At 30.5% G+C, this 13,711-nt stretch overlaps 1 protein-coding gene and 1 long non-coding RNA gene across 2 annotated transcripts in view; one reads left to right on the top strand and one right to left on the bottom strand.

Moving 5' to 3' along the window:
* LOC136981067 (dual 3',5'-cyclic-AMP and -GMP phosphodiesterase 11-like) overlaps positions 1 to 13,711 on the bottom strand; it is a gene marked incomplete at its 3' end in the record, with an annotated part of 64,513 nt that overhangs the window by 45,458 nt on the left and 5,344 nt on the right. Inside the window, 1 exon segment of the mRNA XM_067277341.1 lies at positions 205 to 1,007. Within this exon segment, the coding sequence (XP_067133442.1) occupies positions 205 to 1,007 (803 nt within the window).
* Positions 8,371 to 12,072, top strand: LOC136981068 (uncharacterized). The gene is made up of 2 exons (XR_010881644.1): positions 8,371 to 8,428; positions 11,813 to 12,072. It is a non-coding gene; the product is annotated as an uncharacterized lncRNA (long non-coding RNA).

The raw sequence follows: 13,711 nt of genomic DNA, 5'->3' as shown, positions 1-13,711 counted from the left end.
TTTTTAATAATATAACATTTTTTTTTAAACCCATTTTTGACCCTTTCCGCCGTAAGAGCGAGAGGAACTAACTGGGGACACTAAGAGGGTCTTTATAGTCATACTCATCGTGGGTTTGGTCAGGCCCACAATGCGACGGCGAAGTGATTGTCTTAAAATAAATTCATAATTAAAGTTTGTAGAAAATCATTAAAATTCACTTACCTTATAACAATCAGGAATGTTAACACCTTCCTTCTTTTCAGCAACGAAGCCCACTATGCCTTTTCCCCATGGTATACGAATTTCTTCTTTGTTGAACATGTCCTCAACTGTAGAATCACAAGAAACGTCAAAAAGTTGGCTTACCAAGTAACGATTTCCAGAATTCTTTTCGCCTGCGACCAAAAACAAGGAACATCTATCTCCTTTGGTTAAAATAATTATATTCTGCAGAATTTTGTGACATAGACTTCTGACATCGAGATCGTTGCATATATCTTTTACGAGTTCAAAAATTAGCTCTTTCTCATTCAGCGATTGAAGTTCTTGGCGGCTCTTTCGAGCGGGTCTGATACACGGAGAGACCAAACTTTCGCTACTAGAAGAATGACTTCCTAAAAATGTAGGTGTACCATCCACGGTGGTAAACATGGGTCTCAATAATCCACCTCGATCGAATTCGTGCGAAGATATCTTTCTAACTGGAGTGGCACCTCCAGAACCCGTTCTGGATATAGGACTTATAGGCAAGGATTCGGATTCGAGTGAAATTCCTTGAGGTATGGCATGTGCTATCATCCAAGTATCCATCATCTGCCTCGTGGCTTTGCGTATCATATAATCCTGAACGAAAGCAGGATGATCATCCAACCAGGCTTCCACCTTCTGAGCCTCTTCGTCTAGTTCTTGTGAGGCCATGTCAGAGTGTAAAGGAATGCCACGTGGTTGCCATACCGGCTGCCATGACGGTCGCCAAATCATCGAGTTCTCTCGATAGCAATCTGAAGTGTATGGCACAGAGAGACCTGTAAAATGATGAAAAATTAACTAAATGAGTATTGTTGATACTTGTGAAATTTATGAATTAACTAAAATACAAAAGGAAAAAAGATAAAATTATTCTTATGGTTTCGGTAATTGAAGCCATGATCTAACGAGGGAACAATGTCTTAAATATTCTGTTAATCTGATAATATAATAAAATATAGTTCATTGATTATAAAAGAGCATTCATCAGCATAGATATTCTTTTGTTGAAGTTAGAGAAATTGAAAAAAATATTTTATTACATCGAAAAATATAGTTTAATAAATATTCTTACATCTTGCAGTTTGGTAAGATACATAAACTGGAATTTATTTCAATATCAGTCAAACATAAACCTTAGTTATATCTTCCATAAGAAACATTTCATTTTATTGATAAATAACATATTTCATAACAGAAAATGTTATAAAAATAAATTGAAAATAAAAAAGCAGCATACAATTTTGCCCAAAACTCGAATTCTAAAACATTAAGAGGTTAAAAGCTTTAAAGTAAATTGTATAAAAACTTTATAAATTCTATACATTTGTTTCCATTGTAAACAGTAAGAATATAAGCTCATAATATTAATAGAATAGGAAATAAAATTTTCAACGATATGAGTGGATAAATAGGAAAAAATATTTCTCAAAAGCACTTCAAAATTATATAAAAAGTCTGTATACGAAATAAATGCAATTTAGATATTAAATTTAACAAAAATTTAATGTTCAATTATTGTCAAAACATCCACTCTAAGAAAAGTAAAACTTTCATTCTAACAAAAATTATGTTCTACTCCGAACACACACAAAAAAGATAAGAAAAACACTGTACAGGCCATTAACTATCCTTTCGCTAGAAATGCAGCAATTATCTTTATCATTTAGTATTTAAAAAAAACAAACAAAAACAAAATTGAATGTGAAAGTAAAAAAGAAGATAAATTTTCTGGTTAATTTATAACAATTAAATTGGCCTGAGGATTAATTTGGTATTTTTTTTCCTCTCAGCACAGTTTAATTCTATTTATTCGAAAATAAGAAACACGAATACATCCTTATCAAAAACGCTACAGGCTGCATAAAACTTAATTTTGTTAATATTAAAATTTCACTTTCAGTCCCACGAACTGTAGTATCGAAGTCTCTAACCTTCTTTAACCCATAATAGCGACTGCACGAACTCTCTTTAAGCTATTTGTCTGCCGCTTAGTGATAAACATTCCGCTTACAAGGCATGAAAAAATATAGGATAAGGTCACTTAAGAGTATTTTTGCGATTTTACGTTATTAATATTTCACTATGAAAATAAATTTGGATTTGATACTACCAATTGACTCTTTGTAATGTTCTTAATGAAATTGTGTGTGGCAAAATCAGAAAGAAGTGTTTTGAAAGGACTGGGAAATAAACTGTTTTAATGGCATAAAAAAATAATAATCCCTCGATACGAGGACGAATATAGACGTCATCTTTTTGGTTTCCGCCCCTTCTCTATAAAAAGATATATATATATATATATATATATAAGAGAGAGAGAGAAGGTCACATAAGAGTTCGAATTTTATAGGTACTGGAATATTGATTAATTGTTTGATTGGTGCTACACAAAGCTTGTGGAGGAGTTGCCTTTCCTTAAACTGTGGATCATTAAATTGAACCGTGTGCTTTTAATTGTCAAGTAAAATTTTCGACTTTCTTCCAAAATATTTTACACTTTAAAAATATGAGAAATCGTTATTTCAAAGTGGAAGCGATGGTTTTTGTTTGTTCGGTTGCAATTTCAAAAAATTGTAGACCTATAAATTTCCACTGTCGTCCGTCTGTCCGTCTTTCCTTAATCTCGAGAACGGAGTAATATAGATGAAAACCAGATACAGAAAATTAGTGGAACGAGGCCCCGATTATACGAACTACCGTTGTAAACCGTTATTTTAATTCGAAAGTTTTCCCCTGAAAGGAGTTAGATGACCGGCACGACCCGATTGCTAAAGGAAAAGTATGATGTACAGGGGCAAGCCACTACTAATTTGAGGTGGAGAGCATATATTTTAAAATTTTAAATATTATTAAAAATTGCAGTCTTGCATTGTGCCGCTGTCACAATAAATATTTGATCGTTGATAGAAAGTTACTTTTGTTAGTCAGGTTTTGGCAGGATTTGCTGGAGCATACGTGCATACTATGCTTTTTTCTGATTTAAGACAAATGCATACAAGAGAGTGCACGTTCCTGCGATTGAAAATGAATAAAAGAGAAATGATTTGAAACGAATTTTAACATAATTTGATTAATATAGAATTTATTCTTTGAAGATTTGTCAAATAAATGTTAGTAGGCATAGGATATTTTGTAATGTAATATTTCTCTGGGGAATATTTATAAAAACTCAAATTCGTTCTTATAGCTTATGCTTGAAAGTAAAAGATAACTGAAAGTCCAGCATGATTAATCTGAAGATTTATTTGAAATGGAAAAGGCTAAAGCGGATCATCTTATCTAAAGAGATAAACTGAAAAGATCATTGAAGAGCAGCAAATAAACATCGCCATAACCATTTCTTTTCTCCAAAATCTTACAGTTCATTTTTTATCGTCAGCTTGGCTTGTTATTCCATTCTCCTCGGAATTCTGTGAAGCGTTACTATTTATTACTATTTAAAATAAATTTACAGATCAAAATAATATTTTATTTCATCTTTCGTGTCACATATACATTAAGAATATCCTAATTTTTCAATTGCAAAATATTCTTACATGATAAGTTTTTATATTTCACATGAAATTATCATATTTTTAAATAATACTGCTATAAAAATCCATTAAATTTTGAAACCGTGAGTTATTTATTGTGTATTTGAATACACTCGTCTCTCTTTTTAATCACCCAATTTATACTTGCAAAAAATAAGCGATAAAATCGAAGATAAAATCAAAAAAAGCATGCATTTATAGTGGAATCGGGTTCGTTTAATGCTTTAATTTCGATTTGTTACTTCTTACATATCCATTAGTTATCCTTAGTATTAGTTATACGCAATGGCATAACTAAGATCTTGCTCTGGGACGATTCAATGTATAATCGAAGGTTATTCGAAAAACATGAAAACTGTACAGTAATCAAAAACATAAAAGACGGCAAGTACAGCTATAGTTAAGGGTACAGGTACAGAAAACCAGATACATTTCCACGAGTTGTTGCAGAAAGATGCAGCTTCTTCTTCATAATATCATAGTGTAAACATAGGAAGTGTAATTAAAGATGGCTACTGGCATAAAAATAGCGATGATTCAGCATCTACAATAACCCAATTTCTTATTTTTTATGGCTGCATGTTAAAAATAAGAAAGAATTAATTTCAAAAAGTCTTGGAAAGTGGCAAAAATGAAAACATCGGAACCTCCAAAGGCTAGTAACAAGACAGGAAGTGTGATGACAAAAAGGAGGAATGAATGTATTCAAAAATTAAACTACGTTAAACAGAAGAACAGAATGGATAGTTTTTATCACACTAAAATTTCTTAAAACAGCGAATTAAATCTGTTTCATAAACCAATGCAAATACTGAATTTCTGCCTTAATCTAATACTTAAAAAAAATACACGGCTAAGTATTTTATCATTTCCACAAATTCTAAAAGAAAAACACGTTCTAAACTCAGTTTACGATTTATTATATTCACAAGTTTACTTGAACACACACGAAACAAAACGCGGTAAATCTGGGTCATCCCGTGTTAAAAAAATAGCCAAAAAGTAAAATTTTGTTTATGTAACCTTATGAAGCAATACAATTCGGATAAGTTACAATTACTTGCCTTACTCTTAAGATCTTTATCTTCCATTTAACTTTCTCATTTTATTGCGATAACCTAATAATAATTTTATTCATTTATTTGAAGAGAATTATGCATTATTCTCCTCCTTTCTAATGCTAGGAGAACGAATTTAATTATTAAGTTTTAGTGTATGGTAAAGATCATTAACGAATCCTAAACTACAATCCATTTGATTATTATTATTATTGAATAACGTGTAGAGATAACGATCAAAGGATAATGGAATTCATTAATGAATCTGTTAGGCAGTAATGGTTCCATTTCCGACACTGCCACCGATGATTATTCTATTCCATGTTTCGATTACTTCTCCAGGGATTGATGTTTTTTCTTCTTTCCTCTTACCTGTTAGTGGTGTCGATCGTTAAATTCCGTAATGTTGATCGCATTTACAACGCATCCACGTAAAATTGCCTTTAATTGTAGAAGTATACCGCCAACTGCCACGCAAATATGATATACACAGACAATTCTTTCACTATTATCGTGTCAAATTTTATAAACAGAATCTATTAATACCAAAATTTATCATATCTTTATACAAGTTTATCTTAAAAATGCTAAATAAATAAGCTTACTAGAATAATATTTAGTACAGAATTAGATATTTTTATTTTTAGAAATTATTTTTGAGTATTTTCTTTTTACTTTCTGTTGTCTAAAAAAAATACTAAATTGTATGGTATTATTCGCCCAAATACAATCTGATTTTAAGAAAATTTTCCCCTCTTATCTACAGCATTCGAGCCAAGTTTATTTCCTTTCATACATCTAAAGGACATAGAAAGAAAAATAGAATGAAAGTGAACAAACATTGCCTTTATTGAGTTTTCTTTATCTTTCCGTTCGCATGCTACGATGCCATTTCAATCCATTGACTTTCCAGTGCTCTTTTTTTTTTTTCTTATATTCTTCAATGAGAATGTAACGTTGCATATACTCGTATATATATATAAACGTACTGAAAAGAAAGATATTCCTTCTCTGCTTACATTGTTTTAATCTTTAACGTATCCCTTACATCTTCACACAAATTACTTTTAAACGTGTACCTTTATATTTTCATTTCTCATGCAAAATAATTCTTTGATTAGCTGCAGGTCTATCCTTTTACGTCACATAAAATCGATAATACTTCTGTATAAATCCTGTATTACAATAAAACGAAAAAGAAAAATCTTCCGGAATTGATAAATAAATAAATTCGCAGAATTTAAACCGTAATCTGTATTTAACGGATTTTAAGCCTCGAAAATATCTTTATTTAGAAATTCGCTTGGGGTATAGAGATCTCGAGAACTTGTAAAATACGTTATTTAGAGATAATAAATGCGAAAATACCATAAAATTAATCCTCATAGCTTTTAAGGAGTTAATTATTTTAGTACGTAACGTTGAAATCCGTCACACGCGAATTTTATCGTAGTCATGTTATTGAACATTTGCGTGAAGCATCCTAGCTTTAGAAATTATCAATTTTTTTATTTTTTTATTTTGTGAAAATGACTCTCTGTTTAACAAATTTATCTAGTTTTATCCGTCGATAGCGGTGGGCAAATATTTGCTTTAGGTTATTCACATCACTTCCCGTACTGGCATCTACGGTGGAATAATGAATATTGTAAGAAGAATCTCATTTATCGACATTATGCCAGATTTGTCCTAGATGCATCATATTAACATCCTACTTAAACGTATCCTTTAACAGCACTCGGTTACACTATACGCTAAGTAAACAGGAATTTTTCAAGTTAAGAATCACACAAGGTTGATGATGTGTAGAATGTGTACAGATTCGAAGTTAACATTGGTCATTATGATGTAAAAATTTTGTATTTTAAAATAATTGTTAACGATAGAGGCCGTAAAATATTGCTAAATACATTAATTTTGACTATTTTATCCTCTTTCACGTTTGACATTAAGGATCTTTCTACGCAAATATTTAACCGCGGATGTTAAATATTAGTTTATATTGATTGTAAAGTGTTCAATGCAGTAATTAGTGCTTATTTATCTTGTTAAAGCATTCATTTCACAGAACAATTTTTTATTTAACGTGGAAAAATATTTATTTATGCTAATATTTCAAATAAAAAGAAATTTGAATATCAGATTTTACAGCCTAAAATCCTTCAAACAAGAGCGTAAAAATTTCATGTAAAATTAATATGAAGTGGATCCATATTCAACCATTAACTAAACATTATTATTAAATAAAGAAGGAGTTGAATCGACAAAAATTAAGTAAATAATCAGGAACAGAAAGAGATTAAAGTCTAAAAGTCGGTCTATGTATAGTGTAAATACAGATAAGCTTTTTAGGATAGTCAACTTATTCCATTATTTATTTTATGTTATTTTAAAATCTGTGATTTCCAATTTTATTATTATTATTATTATTATTATTTAAATTAAAATATTCATCTAGTTTAACTCGCACGCAGTCCAATTGTTTCACAACAGTACGCTGCTGAATTTGATTTTATACGATTAAAAAATTTATTCTAAACTTTTGTATAATTAAAATTTCCTGTTTTTAAAAGTTAAAATTTCCGTTTAACCGACAATTTATAAAACAAATAGTTTCGAGTTAAATATTTCCTAGAACTTTTTAAAACAAACGTTTCCCTAACAGTTAAAAAAAAAGTTAACTATTAACATTATAATTTAAAAGTTATATTTAACTTTTTAAAAGGGAATTTTTTTACTTTAAATTATTACAAATAAAGATACTTTACACTTTTTAAAGCGATTGTAGCGGCTTCTTCTCATAGTGTTTTCAGTTTTAATGGCTACAACTTTCTAATTTATCGATAGCAAACACTTAAAAATGCTATCTGAAAAATGCAATCTCCAACAGAATCGCTCATAAGAATAATAAGGAAAAAAAAGGTACTGATAATATAAGTTGAGTAACATCTAAGAATCCTTACTTTCTGCTTTATATTATGAATAAAAAGCATGAAATACTTGAATTATTTTCATTTCAGGAAAAATAAAAATCAAAATTATTACATAACCAAATTACCTTTAATTTAAATCGAAATTTTTCCTTATTTTCATCTCAGTAACAAGTAACTGGAAAAGGTAAATGTTTAAAGAAACATTGTTAAAAAAATACAATAGAAATTGAAGAAGAATAAAATAATAAGCCTAGATAAGTTAAAATTATAAGCTTATATTTTACATCCCTTCAATTTTATTGTGTTTCTAGCAAAGTTTTTCTAACATTTACTTTTAAAATAAGATAATTATTACAAAATAAGTTTTATTTTTTTTACAGTTTTAAAATATTATGAGACAATAATGTAACGTTAGCAGGCTGTGCTTTAACGTATGAGTATAACAAGTGAACACCTGCTGATGTTCTGTTAAACGTTAAAATACGATTCCCTTATTAAAACGTAGAAAATTCTGTAATGAGTCAGATGTATCAATAGATAAATTATTTTATCGTTTATATATTAATAAATTAAAAAATAGTTTTAAGAAGTTATTAAATTTAAAGAGAGGTCTACAATTTCTATCGCTTCATCTACTCTCTCGCAGCAACCCAAATATGAAGTAGGAGAAGAGGTAACCTCTCATTTTACATTATAATTATGGAGAAGTGAATAAGTATTAATATCTAATTATCTACATATTACTAAGCGTAAATGGAATAAAGTATAAATAAGATTATATATTTATAACCTTTATAGACTTCACCCTTCTCTATACAATACCTGGCTACGCTTCCCTCGAGTAATAGCGCGAAGTTAGTAATTAGATGACATTTTGACGTGCCACTTTCACAAATTATGAAAATTTTATCGATATTTACGATGATTTTATCAGTTTATGCATTTTAAACCACAAATAACCGATGCAAAACTCTAAACTTTTATTTAATAAAATAGTTTTATTTTTACTTTGCCTGTGTTATATAACACGTGAAAGTATTGTAATTATGTCAAATTTGACCTTCGGGTTTTTATCAAATCTCGACGTTTCGAGACCCCTGAACCCATAAAACGTCAAAAAAAAAATTCTCGGGAATGTACTGTACTGTACGTGTGTATGAATTTGTGTGCATTTCGTTTAATTTCTAAGGATGGGGTCTTAAGATTAAGAAACGAAATTTGGCATGATAACTTGTATATAAATTTTGGAATACGGAACTCTAGGCGGGTGGGGAGATAGAGAGGAGATAATGTGTCTTAATGGGATCGGATAATGGAAGTTTTACTCGTTATTTGGCATTTACAATATTTTTAAAAACTCGTTTCTACTCTCAAAATTAAGCTTTATTTGCCTTTTTTTATAACAACTAATAATATAAAAGTTATTTTTAATAACATCTCATTACAGATGGTGCCACACACATTTTATCTTTGAGCTAGTAAGCATAGTGTTTTTTTACACTTAAAAATCTCAATTAAAAAAATGTTTATCATAATTCAACGAAATTACTTCTTTTAAGTTTTTATTAGTACTTGAATTTTATATCCTAGTATAAATGGAAATTATCAGAGTTCTTAATGGTCCCCTTAACCTCCTGTTGAAGGTCGAGTAAGAACCCTTGCCAGCACGATTTTGAAGGCGGGAAATTTTATTAAATTAACGTTGGCAACATTGAAATGAAAATAATAATTATTTTCCTTGAAGATAACAAATGTCCTGGTTTTTTTTTCGTTACTGAATAACTTTTACTTTTATTAATTAATAGAATTTTAAAATCAACATAAAAAACTACGAAACACCAAATAAAAAGTTTAACTTTTTCTGCCCCTGGGCATTAAGAGGGCCTGTTTTAGCAAGCCCATTATGGGTTCGGCCAGGCCGCCCCATTGTGGGCCTCCACAATGGGGACGGCCGGGTGGTGAGGGAGCTGTTTTCGTAGTCTTTAAGTACAGACCGGTGACTCGAAATGGTTCCAATGAGGTTTCGTAATTAACAACTTCCTTGGCGGCCCGTAGAGAAAAAACTATTGCTTCAAGGCTAAAGGCTCAGTCTCCAAAAACCTTGAAAATCAAGTTGCGCACTTGGCATCGTACCTAATTAGTATCCTTTATCGATGTCGTCCAATAACTATCGTGAAAATCCGTCTGTAATACAGTACATTCAATAAAGATAAGGACACTCAATGGTCAATTTTAATCATCTGAAATAAACTTTAAAAAAGTTTATTTCAGATGATAAAATTTGATCATAATCCATTTCATTTTATGTATTTCAAAGTGTTTTTACATTTATGTACAAAGTTTAATTTTGTTGAAGAAATAAGTTTCTTGAAGTGTTCAATAATTACAGGATGATTTTATGAATAATGGACAAAAAATATTTTCGAGGATACTTATGAATGCTCGTACTGTACCTCTAGAACGCCCTCCTTTCTTTGATATTACTTTGTAAATTCTGTTCGTCATCGACTCGATCAGCTTTTGAAGAAACCACGAGGACTTTCCTCCCTTTTCTCAATGATTGCCTTCTTCGGCTCTGTAGTGTTATCATATTGCTTTCCATTTTCGTAGACTGACCTGACCAGAGGTCCCCAGACATTCTCCTCGGGGTTCAAATTCGGTGGCCAATCCATGACTCGAACCCCATTGGCAAGAAATCATTTCCAGATAATGTTGGCAGTACGGATAGAAGAGTTATCTTGCTGGAAATGCCACGATGTTCTCCCCAATCTTTCTCCAAAGGAAAGTAGAAGCATTTCTAAATGTTGGATGTATCCTTTAGCATTCTGTTTTCCTTTAGGAAAGACAATTTTATTTTCTTTCGCTCTCCAAAGGCAGCCCAAACCATCACGGAACTTCCACTCATTTGTCGTTTGGAGTAAATTTCTCTCCCCTTTCTTAAATTGTAACAATAGTAAACTGGCAACCATCTGGTCCATATAAACTAAACTTATCATCATCCGACCACACTACATTCATTCACTATCCCATACAAGTTACGAGATTTCTGACCCAAGTCAGTCTGATAGTCTTGTGCCTGTCTGTGATTCCGACTTTCTTTTGGCATATTTGAGATGATCGGAGGCATGAACTACGTTCCAAACTGTCCCCAAGCTTACTACATATTCGTGTTTTGCAATAATATTTCTGAGATAACTTGTTCAATTCGTAATTTCTCTTAAAATTGCACATTTCGTACGAGAAGTTAAGTTTCCGCGGTAAGATAATTCCTTATCACGCAAATCGCGTTTCCTGTATTTTAGCGATAGATCTAATTGACTCACCAGCTTCACTTAAAACACTTATTTTATTCTTTTCAAACGCTTAAAGTATCTTGCCCTTGCCCATTTTGCCACAGCAACTATAACAAATATCGGCAGTTAGATGACTTGATTTCATTGATATAATTTTTAAATTTGTTTAACGTTAAGTTTAAAAAAAACATATATGAATTAAATTTTTGAGTGTTCTTATTATTACTGAACACTAAAAAAATCATTTCCTTATGAATAATTAGCGTAATTTAATTAGAATCTTAACTGTTAGTGTACAAGTGTCTCTTTGTAAAAGAAATGTGCCAACAATCGGACAGTAATAGCTCCTAGAATTTTCAAGTTATTTATAAAATATTGGGGTTCTTATGTGGATTGCACTATCTATTTAGAGAGCGCTATATCGAGGTTTGCCTACACGTTAAACCTGATGGCACGAATACAGTCGAATCTCCAATAACTGCCATTTTTTACGCTTCTTGTTTAGAGGTTTGACTATATTATACACTTACAGGTTTGATTTATAAATCATCCAAATGAAAGTATTGGACTAAATAAATTTTTGTTAATAAAAATTATTAGAACGTTACAAAAAGATCTTCATAAAAATTTCGCTCTTGTCAAGACGATTATTCCAGAAATTAATAACAAATATTTAATCAAAGAGCGAAGTTATTAACGAAAGAAAATCAATTAAATTTGATAAATTTTTAATTTTATTAATAGATTTAATCGAATTTATACAGTAGCTAACAAACGTATAGACAGATGAAGACGTGAAAGAAAAATGCATTGAGAGCAAGGGAATTTTTCAGAGTGGAAGAAATAAGACTTGGGAGAGTGGCAAAGCGGATAACAAATCTATGTTATGCATTATAGAAGTCATATCCCGAGAAATAAATCATTTTCTTCTGATAAACTATCGAGCGTGGAGAAGATTGAACAGATGAAAAATCGAGTGAAATGACGCATTATTATTTATTGGAAATAAAATATTTGAATTTTTTTTCCTCGGGATTCTATTTTTCTATATACATTAAATAATTTACTAATTAACTTTTAAATATAGGCCCTATAATTTACTATAAGCTACATAATGATGCAGTACATAATAATATTTACATTTGTCAGTAATTTAGTTAGGAATATTTCCGTAATAATTTAACTTAAAGCCATTAATTGCCTATTACTATTTATCCTGTCGCGAAGAATTTTGTAGAGATTATTATATAACAACTTTTAATCCAGATAGGGCCACTCCGGATGCAGAAATATCCGAAAAAATTAGCGTTTTAGGTGTAAACGTTTTATTAGTAGTAAAACATGGCCATCGAAGAGCAATGGGACTCCACATTTGTGAGTAATCTCGCTTCTCTCAGGACCTGATAAAAATTCAATTAAATTTCTTCCGTTTAGATAATTTGACATCTAAGCAAGCTTGTTAACTGATGAATTTTTATACATTCAGAGTACATAGTCCATTTTCTGAGCTGCATAAGCTACATTTAACATATACCGTTTACAGTTTATGCTACGTAACATATGCCTAAACTAACCTATTTGAAATTCTACGTATATAAATACATTTTTTAGATCGTAATTTAAGAAATCGCAAATATCTTAATTCAGGTAATTTATGATGACGATAAAATACAATCTTTATATCCTGCAAGAAGTCAAAAGTTATATAATATATTCAACGTGACAAATAAATAATCTGTAACATTGTACACATTTTTCTATTACAAATGTGTCCATAAATATTCTCAAAAAATGTATATATATATACATTTTTTGTATATATATTGTATATATATATATATATATATGCAATCTACAAGTGAAGGAAACAATGTAAAGACTGTATATCATATTGTTATTTTTAATAATAATAAATGACATTTCCCTAAAAATAAGAATAGAAATACGTGGATCTATAATTTGTAATGTTTATAAAATAACTTTTCCTGTGTTCTGTAGCGAACAGTCAGTCACCATTCAATTCCGCAGCAGGAAGCGATTTTGACAACGTTACTACTGAATTATTCCATATTTTTTTATGCGTAAGTTCATTTCGAAACGTAATTTATATACGATTATACATTAAAGGAATATTTAAAGCATTAAAATTGGAATGTTTGCAAAATTAAAGGTACTGAGAGTTGGTGAAGGAAAGTACAGTGTACACGTTTACCCAACGAAACGAAATCGTATCGAAGCAGTCGCTTAACAAGTAGAACTCGTTTTTGCTCTTAAAATCACGTGATAATCGAGTAAAGTTCCCTATAGAATAATCGGTAAAAAGAAGGAAAAACAGTGTCGAGAATCATTCGTCTCGACAGTTGTTTATTTCGATGTTTACACAAAGGAAATAATCCAAGTGACAGGACCACATGTTTCGGCTGACAGGGAGATGTTTTATTTCACGTAAATGTTTAAAGTTAAGGTTAAAGAAAAAAAAATCAGGGCTTTAATCAGTGAGCTTGCTTAATCACAGTTCTTTTCAACATAAAAATATGTAAAAATCCCCCCTTTTTTTTTCTTTCAGATTTCGTGCTTCACATCTGGTTGTTACTCATTTGTTATATTTGTCTACTAGTTACTAATGTTAAATTAATGTATTTGTCACAGTTTCTAACTAAAAA

Source organism: Centruroides vittatus, unplaced genomic scaffold (assembly GCF_030686945.1).
Source record: "Centruroides vittatus isolate TY-2023 unplaced genomic scaffold, ASM3068694v2 contig_742, whole genome shotgun sequence".
NCBI lineage: Eukaryota > Metazoa > Arthropoda > Arachnida > Scorpiones > Buthidae > Centruroides > Centruroides vittatus.
This window is presented reverse-complemented; position numbering and strand designations above follow the sequence as displayed.